General features: G+C 43.7%; 2 protein-coding genes across 2 annotated transcripts in view; one reads left to right on the plus strand and one right to left on the minus strand.

Annotated features, from left to right (window-relative positions):
* MAST4 (microtubule associated serine/threonine kinase family member 4) overlaps positions 1-18,302 on the minus strand; it is a 309,587-nt gene that overhangs the window by 260,310 nt on the left and 30,975 nt on the right. The gene's annotated exons all lie outside the window — the stretch shown is intronic.
* Positions 11,283-18,302, plus strand: part of CENPK (centromere protein K) — a 550,311-nt gene continuing 543,291 nt past the window's right edge. The window contains exon 1 of the mRNA XM_075078878.1: positions 11,283-11,358. Within this exon, the coding sequence (XP_074934979.1) occupies positions 11,350-11,358 (9 nt within the window). The 5' untranslated portion in view covers positions 11,283-11,349. The remainder of the gene's footprint in view (positions 11,359-18,302) is intronic.

The raw sequence follows: 18,302 nt of genomic DNA on the forward strand, positions 1-18,302 counted from the left end.
TTTTTGGAGAAAATCTTGGAAATCAGAAGAATAAAAGAACAAAAAATTACTTGCCATGTTGTTTTTTAAATAAGTAAGTAGTCCTGTAGTTCTGGTGTCAAACTGTTTCATATCCTGTGCATTAACTGGGGGAGGGGGGGTGTGGAGAAACAAAAAAATCACCAATGGAACAGATGTGCTTGGATTGGTAACCATGGAAAGGAAAAAAACATAAGTACCATAGTAATGGTCTTTTCATATTTGCTTACAAAAACAATCCATACACTGAAAGGTAAAACTGCAATAGCAACACTGACAAGACTGGTGACCCTGGGTTTAACTAGGTAAGTATGAAACCACTAGGATCATCTACCAAGAAACAGTTCCAAAACAATAGACAAATTATTATGAAGTTGTCTTTGCCTATTTATACTCTATCTCTGCTCACATAATCAATCCACACACAAGTTTACCAAATATGACCCAAGATTTCCATTTTATCATCTGGACACCCACACACATGCTAAGGAAAGGAACAGACTTCACTGTTTTCTTATAAATTGGTCACTTCTTCATTACCCAAAATAAATGAATCCCTTCTTTTCCCCAGATAAAAGCTTACTGTTTATAAAATTAATTTCTCCACGAAGAAGTTGGATCTGAAGTAACAGAGCCTTCTAAGAAGGAACAAAGAGACAAAGTACTAAAACAACTTTCTAGAAATAAACCCTGTTGACTCACACGGGGGCAACCAGAAACAAAAGGACCAATTTAGAGAAGAAGGATCTTTCTTGACCACAAGACAGCCAAAACCTGGGCTAATGCAGGCTTTAACTGGGGAGGTATCAAACTGCAAAGGAGCGCTGACTGAACCCTAGGAAATCCTGAAATTCCCAAGGAAAATAGTCAAAGCCAAAAGGGACACCAGGAGCAGCAAATGATGGAATGTACTTTTCTACTTTACACTACCAAAAGAAATCGCATTAGAAGCCATTTGCCAGCTATCGATCATCTCGATCACTCATTGCCCAAGGAAAGAAAAGAGGAAATGAGACCACAGGTTCACTGCACAAAGGATCTTGATATACTGTCCCAGGTTCTGCACTCCAGGAGTGCAGCCAGGGCCCCAAAGCCAGCACAGGAACGCATACAGGTCCAGGTTGGAGATGCAGTCACAGCAGCCCTCCCGCTTCCCAAAGATGCTAGTTACAAGTGTGTGACAATCCTCAGTCACAACTCACAAAAGACCTTCTCCCAGCACAGGGTCACAAGTCACAAGCCACATAACGCAACAGAAAGGGATGACAAAAATTTTTTTTGTTTAGACAGCAGACAGTTACTTTAAAAACCAACCAAAACCCCAAGGCAGCCCCCATCCCCCTTCATTCCCCAGAGAGCAGCTGTACAGAGCAGCAGTATAGTCTGCCTCCTCTAGCATCTACGAGAAAAAACAGATTATGCATGCTACTAAGAAAATAGCTTTACGACAATCTTGTGGGAGAAGAAAGCTCATTTTAAACTCTTACTATGCTTTCTGCAGACCGGACTGAAGAGCTGAGTAGCAAACAGGGAAGGAATCAGAGACCCTGCTCCTCTTCAGTAAAAGCAGGAATATTCCCCCTGGTGGTACCTCACCTAGAGGCCGCATGGGGAATCCAGCTGAAAGGGTACCAAGCAGTAGAAGGGTCAGTCTGAGTAAAAACACATAGGTGGTGCCAAAGCAGATACCACATTAGGTTGTGCTGAGTAAGTTTGTGTAGTTCAATCCTAGAAACACAACCCTGCTTTACAGACAAATCCCAATACATGGCAAGACTACGTGCACTCACTAAAAGTGGTAGAGCACACCTTACATGCCCAATGGCACATCCAGCTTTGCACAAAGTGCACTGCTTTTCCTATATTTTAACCATTTATACAAACTGTTGGTTGATTTTCAAATACCTACATCATTAATTAATAAACAGGACTGCAGTTACATCCAACTTCTTAAGTGACAGCCACAAAGAACATAGTTAGGTCTTCCCTACATGTATTTACAACATTTCAGTTTTCTGAAGTCTGTATATACCACAATTATCAATGTATTTTGGACAAAGACCATTTTCTTCCCAGTTTCAAAACAACAATATTTACCATTAGGCTTTCAAATGAACTGTTTTACTGTTGCATACTAATATTTGTATTAGTGTAATTAATTACAAATGATGGCTGTATTATTTAAAATTAATTTACTTCCATTTTCTGAATGGTGATCAGGTATTGCAGGTTGGGTTATCAGGTGTTCTTGTGTATTGCAAGGACTGTCCTACTTTACTTATTACGAAGTCTATTAGAAAATATCTTTTCCTGCTGTACCTTTAGAAGCAGGAAGGAGGCAGGGGACACCAAAACCTTTCTGCGTGAATTACTTCTTTGCCCCAGCTCTGCCCTCTTCCTATTACTCATAAGAAAACCTGTGTTTCCTGCAGGTGTCAAGGAAATGTGAAGGCAGCATAGCTGATGCAGCATGAAGACAGCAGAGCAGTGGGAACAGCATGAAGACAGAAAATGTCAAAGGAAAAAAACCACACCAGGCTGAAAGGTACCTGTCAGGTCATCCAGCCCAGCCTCCTGCTCCCACGACCTCCACTATCACTCAACCATGGCTCGGCAAAGGCAGCTCTCAAAGACTCAACTCAAGACTGACCCTTAACTAAAACTCTCTGTCCCATTTTCCAGCTGGCAGAGCGACTGCGCATGTAGACACCCCCTCAGGCAGAGACGTTTTTGAAGCTGCTGTGAACCATTTCCCCAAGGGCAATTAACCTAGTGTTCAATGCAGCACACCCCAGCTAAGCTGCATTCTTGGTGAGGATGCTACACCAGCCCCTGCTCCCTGATCACGGACCACCCTCCCAGGGCTCTCCAGAGCACTGACGGACACCTCTTTGTCCACAGAGCCGTCACAGACCCCACTTCCCAGGGAGGCATGGGCTGAGTTCAGATAAATCCTGGAAGGTTTGCAGGTGACCGGGGAACTGCAGCATAATGAATGCTTTGTTTTTAAGATTAGCTGGGAGGACACAGCATGGAGAAGCACCTTCCCAGGCAGGCTCCCCCATTTCTGACTGGTTTATGGTGATAGTTTTAGAACTTGAAGTAGTTCTTCTAAATACACATTTATGATAAATCTGAAATAACAACTAAAAATGTCAACATTTGCGTCGTGTCAGAAACTGAAAACACACTATCTTCATAACTGCTGATTAATAACTTTTTAGCAAGCTGGCTTTTAAAACAGCTATGGTAATATCTTAAGTTAGTTACCTCTCACAGCAGGCTCCCATCAACCAAGTGATATCAGCAATAACCTCAGCTCTTTTTTTTCTTTTTAAAATGGGGCACAGGGAAGGAGGGAGAGTAAACACACAAAGTAAAGGCCAGCACGTCAGTAGGAAAAATCCTTGTTTGATCAAAGAAAGCAATAAGAGACCTTCAAATTAAAGGCTTTTTCAACCCTTTGGTTACATACTATTTACTCAAATATCAACTACTACTAAACAAGCCACTTCAGGCTAATAGCGAACATTACTTTTTGATGTTAGATAGTGACCCACTACATACCCTTAGGTAATCTGTTTATTTAACAACACTGAGATGCAGAATATAAGTGATGAGACAAATATATTTTTCAAGTCACCAGCATGCCCATATTTAATCATTAGGGCTTGGAAAAGACTTTGCAAGCCCCCTTTTACTCACGAATGCACTAAAAAGTAAGCAAAGCTGACATAAAGATAACATAGGCTATGTTCAATAATTCCATTTTTCTCCTTTCAGGCAATATTTGAAAGTTTTCCATAAAGACAGCTATCAACAATCATGTTTAACAGCAGCTAACTTGAGTTATTTGAAGACATGTAACTACTTTCTCCAGAAAAACTACAGTATTAGTTACCAAGGTTACCTAAGATGGAAAGCAAGGCCTAACAAACACATGGAAAAGCATGACATGTTTGCAGCCAAGACAAAAAATACCTACTGTGATAAAAATAATCTGAAGCCTGTTGCACTTTTATAGGTGAATTTATTCTTTAATAGACTGAGAGTGTATCAAGGTAAAAAAAATCTTAAATTTCAACAACTGAAAGTTCAGCTTGTGTACGCTATAACACATACAGGTAACTTCATTAACATACCGGACAAGACAACTAGTTTGTCTGCATCTTTAGGTAGCAGAATATACACTTATGCTTGAATTTACTACCGAACTGTCACACAAATGATGCAAGTCTACCAGATGCAGCTTCCTGGGTCTCTTGAGCTCCAGTCACAATGAAACAGCAGGTTTTGATCTCTAACATGTCAACAAACTGTGCCAAAAATCAGAACTTAAAGTTATGTTGAGAGACCTCAAATCAACACTATGTGATTTGACTGATATTTGCTTTTAATCAAGTACACAATTTGACAGCTACCATGGGTATATGAACATACAGCTATCATTCTGCAGTTGTCCAAAGGATGCAAAGCACATCAAGATGAAACTATTGACTTCATTCTTGATCTAGCACACAGACGTGATTCATTAGGTGGCTGGACTGAAGAAGCACTTTCAGAGTACTGTAAATGTCTTATGTAGAGAAGATTGCCTGTCTTGAGTGTGGTCAGATAGGAATGACATTAAGCTCATTTTCAAGGAAAACAGCTACAAATTTCTTTTCATATTTAGAGTTGTCCTTAAATGCTTGATGCAGGCAGTATTCCAGGGAAATTCAATCTTCCTGCAACTACCTGAGAAAGTTTAAGTCTTGCTTTGAAAAAAAATTATTTACCTTTATGTACCAAAACAATTTAATTACATAGAAAACTGCACAGAAATGCAGGTATCACAATGTCAGAAAGGACTTTGCCCTCTCAAAACATTTGAAGAGTCAAACTGATTTCAGGCACACATCCTCTGACAGTATTCTGGGGTAAAGCTTCATTTTTTTTACAAAAATCTCTGATGTTATATTCTGATCCCTCTTGCAACTTCCCATCAACCCTGTAACATAGAAGGCACAACTTTTTTTTTTTTAATGAAAAAATTGTCAGCAATGTAAGTGTAAATATTACTTTAATAATTTCTTTGGTATTCTTTTCCACCAATGCAGCAAAATTTAAAGATTCAGAATTACATGTGTGAATTCTCAGTCTCCTGAAACTACTAATTTTTTTGGCAGGAGAATTAGGACTAACATATTTCTAAAGTTTTACTCAAAAAAAAACCCAATTCAACCCTAAAAAATTAATCAAGACACTAATTACCAAGAAAAGGAAGTATTCCCCAGTTAGATGTTATGAAACTTAGTGACATAATCTCTGGGTTCTCAAAAGTAAGTTTTATTACACATGACTAAATACTGAGAGCCAATCCCTCAACCTGCCCTCGGGGAGTTCTCCAGAGCTATTTGCTCAAGAATGCAAATCAACCTTGAGTCACACTAACACCATCCATAAACTCAGAGGAAGGGAGTGGGAGTAGAAGGCTACTTACAGGCCAGCTGAAACGTAGTGGGCCATTTAGATAGCTGTATGTATAGTATTGGCATTCAAAAGACTAACTGCAAACCAGAATAGTTCAACCACAGCAAAGGGGCACATGCCAGACACATACAGATTTATTCAAGCCATCAAGCTACTTGCGCCAGCCTATCGAACCAATTACAAAGCATTCAACTGGAAGCAAAGATTATTTAAAATATAAAGGAAGCTATGACTAATGAGGAGACTTCTGTTGTTGGACAGCTATACTGCGTGCTGCTGTACAATCAGCAACATTCAGATTATCACTCTTGCAATGAAAGGTACCCCACAATGAGGCTGGCATCGAGCTGTGTTCATGAAAGATGAAGTCAAAGGTCCCTACTACTTGGAAAGCCAGAGTTATGAGAAAAAGCTAACAATAATCATTTCAACCTTGTTACAGCTCACTAAGAATCAATAGTTTCACTTGTATCTCTCCTTGTGCTGTTCTAACACAGCCAACTTTGTGGTTTTTGTTGTATTATATAACCATAAATGAGCAGCTCATTTCCTTTTAAAAGCAAACAAATAAAATGTTTTAAATAATGTTCACTCCCTGCTTAGTACAGCTTTTCTGGAAAAAGAAGCAATTGCTTCTTTTTTGCAAATTGCAAATAAGAAGTCTACCAGAAACAGCAATGCATGGTAACTAGATGATCTCTCACCAAAACAGGAAATTCTGCAAGTTTCCATTTAGAAGCAAGTATCTTTTTCCTGTAGTCCATGGCAAATACCCATAGCATGACTAATATACCATACTAATGCAGCCAATTATGGAACACAACTAGGCAGAAAAAAATAAACCCAATCTACTCCAGTAATAGGTGTACCATGTGATGAAGGACCTTTCCATCTTCATGCATACTTTCTTGTGTGTAAGTGGTAAGGACTGCCTGCTGGGGGTGAAAGGGAGGACAGGGCACTCTAGAAGCAACAGATTCACCTTCCATTCTTTGTGACTGAGCAAGAATTCCAGCTCTCTCCATTTATATCTAATTGCTTCATTTTGCTGTCCACACAATCTGATATGCTATTCCACACCACACATCCAAGCTAAAGATTTGATTTCTGACAATGTTGGACTGTATTTTTGTAAGGACTGTCACGCATGTACTGAAACCAACTAAGTAACATTTATTTCATCTTGAATCAGCTTGGTATTTTTCTGGTTTTAAGTCCCAAGTTTTAGAGCTTGAAAATGTTTAATTCCTCAGGAATGGTAATTAGCCATTGGTACTTTTTGCTCATGTAAAAGAAAAATGTATAAAGAAAGGACTTCTAAATAATTAAACTCCCTTCCTGAGCAATAGAAGAAATAACTGATTCCCAAATATATTTAATTGAACCTACTGCTGTTTCAAATTCAATTTTTCTTTAATTGGTAACTGCAGTACATGTGAATTATTAACTAGCAATCCCTGAGAACAGGATATAAAATAAAAAGAGAAAAGACTCCTAATGTAGCTGGAAGATAAACTCATATTTTTCAAGACACTCTGTAGAGTTTTACCCCCCGTACTGCTATTTTATTACCATCTACCTCAAGTTCTGCTGGAAGGTTTCCTATAAGGAGCCTACAGAAATCAGCTTGAGGATGACAGTACTATGGGACTTGCCTTCTCTGAAATGTTAAAGATTTTTAGAAGGGCTACAGGCACAAGAATTTGTACTGTGACTTCTAAAGAAGCTGAAAAGTAAGCAAGAACTTTTAAAAGGTAGCTCTGCTCACATGTGTAACTACACAACCAAGAACTGTTTCCCATTAACCCAGAAGACAGACAAGAACCCATTGGAGATACCCCAAGAAGCTACACAGCAACGAACACAACCATTTAACACCAACAGTGTGAACCACATAGTACGTCTTCAATCTGCACATCCTTAAACAGCAAGTGACAACTATTTTCCTACATTTTTGCATGTTATATTCTTAAGATGCCTACAGTTCTCCCAGCTTTCCTGTGTTTAAAAGAGGTTATTACCCGAGTCACAAGCATGACCACATTAACTGCAGTCAGCATTACAAGCTCTCAGTTTTCTTCCAAATCTTATGCCACTCGTCATTTACCCGAAAATGCTGATAAAAAGACATCCTACTTTGGCAGTTGCCAGCCTTTGTTTCAGAAATACACCAGCCTTTGTTGCAGAGCTGAGCTTTAAAATGCCAAATGATCAAGGTACATCTGGTACCATTTCAGGTTTTTTTAATTCTATTTTTTAAACTAAAGTCCACTGGATAACTGGAGCTTGCATCTTTACTCTGCTGGGTGAGGATCACCTCAGCTGAGATTGCACAAGTCTGAATAACACACGGAAAAGGATGTTAGTGGCAAAAAGACCACTCAATAGGTCCAACAATATCCTAACCCCCAACACTCAGATTTTCCCTAATTGCCAGAAAGGTGTGAATTTCTCCTAATCTTTGGAAGGAAGGAGTCCCCCAGGCAAAGAAATACACATCCAGAACTTCAGGTAAGAACACCTGAGACGCAGGCACATGCATCAACTTAGTATTCATCCCTCACCAGTCACCCATACTTGGAGCATCAATCCACACTCCTGAGCAGCAGCACTGTCAGCACGTGCTGCTGCTGCTGCTACAGTTCCTCAGCAATTCACTTAGTTAACACTGCATGCTACACCACAACTGGTATGCCATTTGGTACTAGATGACAATCAAAATATCACAGAATGGTAACTGTTGGAAGGGACATCTGGATGTCATCTCGGTCAACCCTCTGCTTGAGCAGGCACACCTAGAGCAGGGGGCACAGGACCGCGTCCAGGCAGGGTTTGAATGTCTCCAGGGAAGGAGACTCCACAGCCTCCCTGGGCAGCCTGTGCCACTGCTCTGTCACCCTCACAGGAAAGAAGCTTTTTCTCATATTGAGGTGGAACTTACTGTGTTCCAACTTGTGCCCATTATCCCTTGTCCTGTCATTGGGCACTAAGGAAAAGAGCCTAGTCCCATCATCCTGACACCCACCCTTTAGATATTTATAGGCATTTATGAAATCCCTCCTCAGTCTTCTCTTCTCCAGGCTGAACAAAACCAAGTCTCTCAGCCTTTCTTCATAAGAGAGATGCTCCAGTCCCCTGATCATCTTGGTAGCTCTCCGCTAGACTTGCTCAAGCAGTTCCACATCCTTCTTAAACTGGGGGGCCCAAAACTGGACACAGTACTCCAAATGTGGTCTCATTAGGGCAGAGTAGAGGGGCAGGATAACCCCTCTCGATCTGCCGGCCACACTCCTTTTAATGCACCCCAGGATGCCATTGGCCTCCTTAGCCACAAGGGCACGCTGCTGGCTCATGTTTAACTTGCTGCCCACCAGCACTCCCAGGGCCTTCTCAGCAGAGCTGCTTTCCAGCAGCTCAACCCCCAGCCTGTACTGGTGCATGGGCTTCTTCCTCCCCAGGTGCAGGACCTTTGCACTTGCTCTTGTTGAATTTCATCAGGTTCCCCTTGGCCCAGCTCTCCAGCCTGTCCAGGTCTCACTGAATGGCAGCACAGCCTTCTGGTGTATCAGCCACTCCTCCCAATTTTGTATCGTCAGCAAACTCGCTGAGGGAACACTCTGTCCCTTTGTCCAGGTCATTGATGAACATGTTGAAAAGGACCGGACCCAGCACAGACCCCTGGGGAACACCGCTAGTTACGGGCCTCCAACCAGACTCTGCCCTGTTGATCACAACCCTCTGAGCTCTGCCATGGAGCCAGTTCTCTATCTACCTTACAGAGCAGCACTCAGTCGGCGAGGCACGCGGCAGCAGCAGTGGTAAGTCCTGCGACTGGGCGCTAGATTGGGGTAGAAAAGGGCGTTTCCTGTGCCAGGGAACCCGATGAAGAGCCCGGTGGGGCCCTCGCGCCAAAAGCAACCGGCTGCTCTCGCGAGCGAGGCAGATGGGGCTTGGGCGTTGCTGGGGCAACGGCGGGAGATTTAAACAGGCCCCTAGGGAGCGCGAGCGACCAGGACAGGCAAACAGGGCGTGGCGCGGCAGTTCGCACAGGCAGGGCGAGCAGGCAGTTCGCACAGGCAGGGCGAGCAGGCAGTTCGCACAGGCAGGGCGAGCAGGCAGTTCGCACAGGCAGGGCGAGCAGGCAGCTGGCGAGCTCTCCTCGTGGTCTGCGCTCTCCCAGAAAAGACTTAGCCATGGTCTCTGCTCGGACAAGAGCTATCACCAGGAGGCATGTGGCAACGCAGACAGAACTCCCACTAAAACAGGCAGCCACCCAGGTCTCTGGTTGCAGGGAGTGCCAGAGCCTTGCTCCAGTCATGGAGGGCTCCTGAGACAGGACCTGCATGAGGTGTGAGCAGGTGGAGGATCTGCTCAGCACGGTGGCAGAGCTGAAAGAAGTTGCGAGATTGAGGTGTATCAGGGAATGTGAGAGGGAGATAGACTGGTGGAGCCACTCCATACCATCCCTGAGACAAGCACACCAGATAGAAGCATCAAGAGAAGGAGTGGCTCCCCTGCCCTCGTGCCACCAGGCAGAGGGAGGGGACCCAAGAGACGGAAGATGGATTCAGATCCCTGCTCGGTGCAGTAGGCAAATCCTCTCCTGGCTGACTTCGCCCGCCCAGGTGCCCTTACACAATAGGTATGAGGCTCTGGAACCCAAAGGCCAGGAGGACAAAGACACAGTGATCCATCCAAGGGGTTGACTAGAGGGAACCAGTCAGCCCCACGCATTACAATGGCCACTGGTAAGAAAAAAAGAAGGGTAATTGTTGTAGGGGACTCCCTTCTGAGGGGAACAGAAGGCCTGATGTGCCGACCGGACCCATCCCATAGGGAAGTCTGCTGCCTCCCTGGGGCAAGGATAAGAGACATTACCCGGAAGCTCCCTGGGCTAGTAAAAGGATCCAATTATTGTCCACTAGTGGTTGTTCAGGTTGGCAGTGATGAGGTAGCTGAGAGAGGCTCAAAGACAATCAAAAGGGACTTTAGAGAACTGGGGCGATTACTTGAAGGATCAGGAGCGCAGGTAGTGTTTTCCTCCATCCCATCGGTAGCCAGGAGACATATGGAAAGGAACAGGAAGTCCCATCTCATTAACACGTGGCTCGGAGGCTGGTGCCAGTGGTGGAATTTTGGGTTTTTTGATCATGGGGCAGTTTCCATGGGCCCGGGCCTGCTAGAGACAGATGGGGTTCATGTGTCGCAAAGGGGGAAAAGGCTTCTGGCTCAGGAGTTAGCAGGCCTCGTTGAGAGGGCTTTAAACTCAATATGAAGGGGGCAGGGGATAAAACCAGGCTTGCTAAGAATGAGCCTGGGGTAGCAGACCTGTGTTGGAAAAGAGATCAATAGATCAACTGAAGTGCATTTATACCAATGCACGCAGCGTGGGCAATAAACAGGAGGAGCTGGAAGCCATCGCATTCCAGGGAAACTATGATGTGGTCACCATCGTGGAAACATGGTGGGATGACTCACACAACTGCAGCACAGCAATGGATGGCTACAAGCTCTTTAGAAGGGACAGGCAAGCAAGGAGAGAGGTGGAGGGATAGCCTTGTATGTTAGTGTTTTGACTGCCTAGAACTCAATGACGGTAATGATAAGGTTGAGTGCTTATGGGTAAGGATCAGGGGGAAGGCCAAAAAGGCAGACATCCTGGTGGGAGTCTGTTACAGACCACCCAACCAGGATGAGGAGACAGATGATGTACTCTGCAAGCAGTTGGCTGAAGTCTCACTATCTCTAGCCCTAGTTCTCGTGGGAGACTTCAACTTACCAGATATCTGATGGAAATACAACACAGCAGAGAGAAAGCAGTCTCAGAGGTTCCTGGAGTGTGTGGGAGATAACTTCCTGATGCAACTGGTAAGTGAGCCAACCTGGGGAGGTGCCCCGCTGGACCTGCTGTTTATGAACAGAGAAGGCCTGGTGGGTGATGTGGTGGTTGGAGGCTGTCTTGGGCTCAGCAACCATGACATGATAGAGTTTTTGATTCTTGGAGAAGTAAGGAAAAGGATCGGCAAAACCACTACCCTGGACTTCAGAAGGGCAGACTTTGCATTGTTAAGGAGTCTTGTTAAGAGAGTCCCTTGGGAGGCAGTCCTGAAGGGCAAACGAGTCCAGGAAGGCTGGATGTTATTAAAGAAGAAAGTCTCAAAGGCACAGGAGCAGGCCGTCCCCATGTGCCATAAGTCGAGCAGGCAGGGGAGAAGACAGGCTTGACTGAATAGGGAGCTTTGGCTGGAACTCAAGAAAAAAAGGAGAGCTTACTGCCTTTGGAAGAAGGGGCAGGTGACTCAGGAGGACTACAAGGATGTTGTGAGGTTATGCAGGGAAAAGATAAGGAAGGCGAAGGCCCAGCTGGAACTTAAATTGGCCGCCACCGTTAAGGATAACAAAAAATGTTTTTAGAAATACATCAGTGACAAAAGGAGGGCCAGGGAGACTCTCCCTCCTTTGTTGGATGCGGAAGGTAACCTTGCCACAAAAGATGAGGAGAAGGCTGAGGCACTTAATGCTTTCTTTGCCTCAGTCTTTAATAGTCAGACTGGTCATCCTCAGGGTTGTCAGGCCCCTGTGCTGGGAGATGGAGATAGTATGCAGGATGAAGACCCAGTTGTTGAAGAGGTGGCAGTCACCGACCTGCTCCTTCACCTGGATGTTCACAAGTCCATGGGGCCAGATGGGATCCACCCAAGGATACTGAGGGAGCTGGCAGAGGAGCTCACCAGGCCACTCTCCATCATTTATCAGCACTCATGGTCAACCGGGGAGGTCCCAGATGACTGGAAACTAGAGAATGTGACACCCCTCTACAAGAAGGGTTGGAAGGAGGATCCGGGGAACTACAGGCCTGTCAGCCTGACCTCAGTGCTGGGAAAGGTCATGGAGCAGATCATCTTGAATACCATTACACAGCACATGTGGGACACCCAGGGGATCGGGCTCAGCCAGCATGGGTTTATAAAAGGGAAGTCCTGCCTCACTAACCTCGTCTCCTTCTATGATAAGGTCACCTGCTTAGTGGATATGGGGAAGGCTGTGGATGTTGTCTACTTGGACTTTAGTAAGGCCTTTGACACTGTCTCCCACAGCATTCTCCTGGAGAAGCTGGCCGCTCACAGCTTGGACAAGTGCACTCTGCGCTGCATTAAAAACTGGCTGGATGGCCGAGCCCAGAGAGTGGTGGCGAATGGAGTAAAATCTGGTTGGCAGCCAGTCACAAGTGGTGTTCTCCAGGGCTCAATGTTGGGGCCAGTCCTGTTCAATATCTTCACTGATGATCTGGATGAGGGGATTGAGTGCACTCTCTGTAAGTTTGCAGATGACACCAAGCTAGGTGGAAATGTCGATTTGCTGGAGGGCAGGAAGGCCCTACAGAGGGACCTGGACACGCTGGATCATTGGGCCAGAGCCAACTGTATGAGATTCAACAAGGCTAAGTGCCAGGTCCTGCACTTGGGTTGCGACAAATCCATGCAACGCTACCAGCTTGGGGAAGAGTGGCTGGAGAGCTACCTGGAGGTAAAGGACCTGCGGGTGTTGGTTGACAGCTGCCTGAACATGAGCCGGCAGTGTGCTCAGGCGGTCAAGGAGGCCAATGGCATCCTGGCTTCTGTCAGCAATAGTGTGGCCAGCAAGAGCAGGGGAGTGATCGTGCCCCTGTACTGGGCACTGGTGAGGCCGCACCTTGAATACTGTGTTCAGTTTTGGGCCCCTCACTACAAGAAGGACATTGAGGTGCTGGAGCATGTCGAAAGAAAGGCAGTGGGGTTGGTGAAGGGTCTAGAGCACAAGTCTTATGAGGAGAGGTTGAGGGAGCTGGGGTTGTTTAGCCTGGAGAAGAGGAGGCTGAGGGGAGACCTTATCACTCTCTACAACTACCTGAAAGGAGGTTATAGCAAGGTGGGGGTCGGTCTCTTCTCCCTAGTAACAAGCAATAGGACAAGAGGAAATGGCCTCAAGCTGCACGAGGGGAGGTTTAGGTTGGAAATTAGGAAAAAATTCTTCACCGAAAGAGTTGTCAGGCATTGGGACAGGCTGCCCAGGGAGGTGGTTGAGTCTCCATCCCTGGAGGTATTTAAAAGAAGGGTAGATGTGGTGCTTGAGGATATGGTTTAGTGGTGGACTTGGCAGTGATAGGTTAGCGGTTGGACTCGATGATCTTAAGGGTCTTTTCCAACCTTAACGATTCTATGATTCTACCTCACTGTCTGCTCATCTAACCTACGCTTCCTAACCTTACCTATGAGGGTGTGATGGGAGACAGTGTCAAGAGCCTTGCTGATGTCAAGGTTAACAATATCCACTGCTCTCCCTTCATCTACCCAGCCAGTCATGCCATCACAGAAGGCTGTCAGATTGGCCAAGCATCATCTCTCTGTGGTGAATCCATGTTGACAATATGAACACAAAGATGCCTTTTTCCTAGCTATTCATTAAAAAAATACAGGAAAACAGTAATAAAAAGACTAGTAGCAGAGACAAACAGGCAGTGATTGTTCTATAGAGGAAGATATAGTTAATCCCTTGCAGGGAACAGCTAATGCAGAAGAATAACCTGGTTTCCTAGAGAGACTTGGGAGTGACGTGTTAAACTGAAGCATTATGAACATGTCACACTAAGAGAGTTGCCTGTCACAGAGGAAGCCAGATGCAGGGCTGGTCCAGCCAGGCACCAGAGGCCGGCGAAGCAGCTGCCAGCAGTCCTGTCAAACATCCGCTGCAGGGTGGCAGAAGCAACCAGACAGCGTCTGGGCAGGAGGCACAGCATGGAATCATGCTTGACTAACACCTACCCCAGGCACAGAAAAAATAATCCTCCATGCTCACATCTATTTCATAAAAAGACTTCTGATTGGGAGGAGAAAAGGAAGCACAGCCTTTCTACATATCAAGTGAAAACATTTTTAATTAGATACAATGTTGGAATGTCTAAGTTCAAGACTTCAAATTGTCTTCCTATTTTGATCAGCAAGTATCCTGTGAGGGGATTCCTCTTCGTCTCCTACCTCCTCTGAGAAACATTCATCATCATCTACTTAAAGAAACAGGAAATTGTTGAATACTTAGATACATCTTTTCTAATTATTTTTTATTTCAGCTTGGACACAATTTGCAGGAGCACAGCAGTTACTGATGTCCCACCAGGCAGCACTGCAATAGCGAAGCTGTGCTGGAAAAGCACTTTTTAGTCAAAGATGGAACACAGCAACTCATTTGATTAAGAACCTGAAATCTGATTCTTCCACAATTTGAATGAGATTTACTTTCTAGAAATTGCCTGTCTGTATTTAGTGGTCTATTTAAGATTGACTTTTTTTTTCCTAAAAAAAAAATACTGCTTCCTAAAAAAAAAAATACCAATCCAGCACCACCTTTCATTATTTTGATTCTTCAAATAAACAAATCGGAGGAAATAAATCCTTGTTTTTCAAAAAAAGATGCACTATTACTCAAAGAAAACCGTTCAAGAAAACGCTGTATTCTATTACACAGTAGGCCAGTTGGTATTATTTTCTGATGCTTTAACCTACAACTATAAAAAAAAGTTGCCAAACCAAACTTAAAAATTTCAGACAGATTTGTAAAGTAAAACGTCTGCCTCCCACTAAGGGAAACAGCAAGCTTGCTTGTGGTACTAAAATAACAATTAAATAACTCTGCAATACATTGTTGTATCCTAAGTCTTACAAAGATTGCCCAGACTATTTTTGCCTCGGTTAAGACACAGCTACACATGCGCACTAGTGTGCCCAGGAGCAGAAGCACTGAGACGAAGTGCATCTAAAATTCTTCAGCAAATTCACAGACCAGTACTTGCAACAGTTAGCCAAACATAGCTGTGCAAATAAAGAGTCAAGAATCCCTTGCTGCAGTCCTCAGGAGGTGGCCTCAGCTGTCAGACAGGAAGCGGAAACACAGATTATGCCAACGGGACAGCCCTGGAGAAGGTACCACTGATCACCTGAAAGGGTCTGTCAGTTCTGTCTTGGAGGCGGAGTCTTCCATTACTACCCCATCTCCCAAGTGAACTGAAGGTTTTTAAATAAATAATGCAGTTCAGAAAGTAGTGAACTTCTCTCAAAAAGCTGCATGCATGACACCTGTTTGACACTTACTGGTCAGAACAATAATCCCTTTCCCATGTTATTTATAAAAAGAGATAACTGTTTAATCTCTATCACATATATTTTTAAAAACTGCCTGTATATCCCCGCAAGCTCAGCACCTCAAGCGGTTTACCTACCAGCCTTGTCTCAGTTTACCTGCCCCAAAAAAGATGGCAAGTTTTACTGTCCACTACAATCTCTGTTATGGATCTTCTGTGCACACACAGGAGAACACAAAAGCTTATGAACCTAGGAGGGGAGGGAAGGGACAGGACAAAGTCAATGCAGTGCCCTCAGGAAGAGGGCCACACTCCAAATTGCATCTACTTTGAACTGAACTTCGTTAGTTCAATTAGGGAAGCATAATTCCACTTTCAGACTAGATGCATCCTCCTGCACAGGCAAAAACCTCAGCTACCTTCAGATTACAATCCAAGAGAGGCAGAGGTCACATTATGTTTGATGGTAAAAAGCCACTCTGATGGAGAGTTTTGAATTTGGAAGAGAAGGGAAAGAATGAGCAGGAGACTGCTCCTGCTTTTTCTATTCAGAAATCCACAGTGTGATTTCTGGAATTCTGAGGAATGGGAAAAAAGGACAGCTTTTGAGGGTAAATTCTTTGAACTTCCATACCTAAGCTTTTGAAATGACTCTGTATTCAACTATAAGCAGCACTAATATTTTACTGAAAATCGAATTTACACAGACTAACTTTTACCATCAATCACATCCCAGATTTAGAAGGGATGGGAAGGGGAGTTACAATTTTTGTTTTTTACAGTGCTCATGTAGAACAGTATTTCTAAAGCAGTCTTTGCAATTCTCACTTTAACTTCAAAACTCCAGGAAACTTTGTAGACATCCTTGAGGATATGTACATAAATATACTTTAAAGCCAAAAATAACATCTACATGTATGAATCACTGCATCATTTTCTAGCATGTGTCACTGTTTTACCAAATTGCAACCAAACGTTCTCCTGAAACTGTCATCATGTATGGATTATACATTGGTCATTCAAGTACATTTTCTCTCAATTTTATAAGCCTTGTGGGATACATGGAGAAACCCCTAAATACATGCTGCATGTTTTTTTCAGTTCCAGTAATTTAATGAGCACTATGGCTTCCAGGTAAGAACCAGATTAACGTTTTCACTGAGCCCAATAATCATCCTGTGATTTCATCTTCCTACAGAAATTCTGTATCCTGCATTATTTACACCAAGCATTTCTTGTAAGTTACTTAGCTCCGCTGAAAATTCAAAAGGTTACATTTAAGTGCTGCTCAGTACGCACTGAACAGTATTTTGGCATGTGACCACCTATTGTGCCCAACTAAGCATCACAGAAATAGTCTTACTTGATTCAATATGAAGTTTTAACTTGGCCTAATTTTTTGCTAGCTAAATTAAAACACGATGGTTTTAAAAATCTATTCAACCACTGAAGAAAGAAAAAGTATGGCTAGCTGTAGAAGCCCATAAAATGCAAGATGCTTAAAGACACCTGAATGTGTTCAGACTAAAGACAGATATTCCAGAATTGCTCTGCTAAATACAAGTAGCCTAAGAGAAGAGAGTGATGATCAGCAGAAGAAAAAAAAATTACTTTTACTGCATCACTTCAACAGCTCTCAAGAAAAAAATATGTCCATTGCCCCCCGCGGTGTCTTAATTACACAAAATAAAGTCCTACCATCAAGGCTTTTGTAAAGGGTTTCCAAACTTTCTGAAATTCTTATATCAACTAAACCAAAGGTATAACACATGAGTATGGCACAATATCACCTGGGGGATGTACCATGCTGTGGAGTTGGGATATTTGTAATTTGAAGGAGGAAGCAACCTCATGAGGCATCTGCTGCAACTAAACACATACTGAAGCATATATTTAAAATTCTTTTGCAGGTTCTCACTTTTTTCCAGTGTAGACAGCATAGGGAATACATCAAAATATCTCTACTGACATGACTCTGCTTCTCTCTCTCAGCACTAAAGTTTTCTTCAGCATTTAGGCTTTAAGAGTCTTGGGGTCTCTCTCATATTCCTTCTTTTCCATTAGAACAGAAGTTTTCACTTTTCAGCTTTGGTCTCTTCCCACCCCCACCCAGCATGACTGTAAACACCCTCCGTCTTCACTCACCACCAACTTCTTTGTACACCACTCAAGAGAAGCATCCCAGAAAACACCTGCAAGGCTGCTCACCTTCACTGCATCAGGAGCTGCACACAGGCAGTCCACTTCCTCATTCTGCTTGTGTGAAGTTTAACCATCTGTCACTACTAGCTCTGTGCCCCACAGAATTATCATCTCAAGAGTAAAGAGAGAGGCAGGTGACTGGTGAGACCCCATCCAAAGCACAGTATGCACTTATATCAGACTCCCCCCTCCAGACATGGGTCTTAAGTTACACATAAGCAGCTCTCCAAATCACTCGACACATATTTCTGCTCCCACGTAGGATGTTTCAAAAAGAGAGTATGTTTAACTTTTCCCCTGCCGTTTTACAAGATTAATCCAGTTATTCAATATATAATCCTTGCTTGGCTCAGAGTTGTTTCACATTAGAAAAATGGCAAGAATATACGATTCAGCCAAGTCTTCATACACTGTAAGTCATCTAAATACACAGGAGGCTGATGTTAACTGTTTTACTAATATTCCTCCCAAAAGAGCAGACAAACCCTTCAGTTTT

The sequence above is a fragment of the Phalacrocorax aristotelis genome, chromosome Z (genome assembly GCF_949628215.1).
Source record: "Phalacrocorax aristotelis chromosome Z, bGulAri2.1, whole genome shotgun sequence".
NCBI classification, from domain to species: domain Eukaryota; kingdom Metazoa; phylum Chordata; class Aves; order Suliformes; family Phalacrocoracidae; genus Phalacrocorax; species Phalacrocorax aristotelis.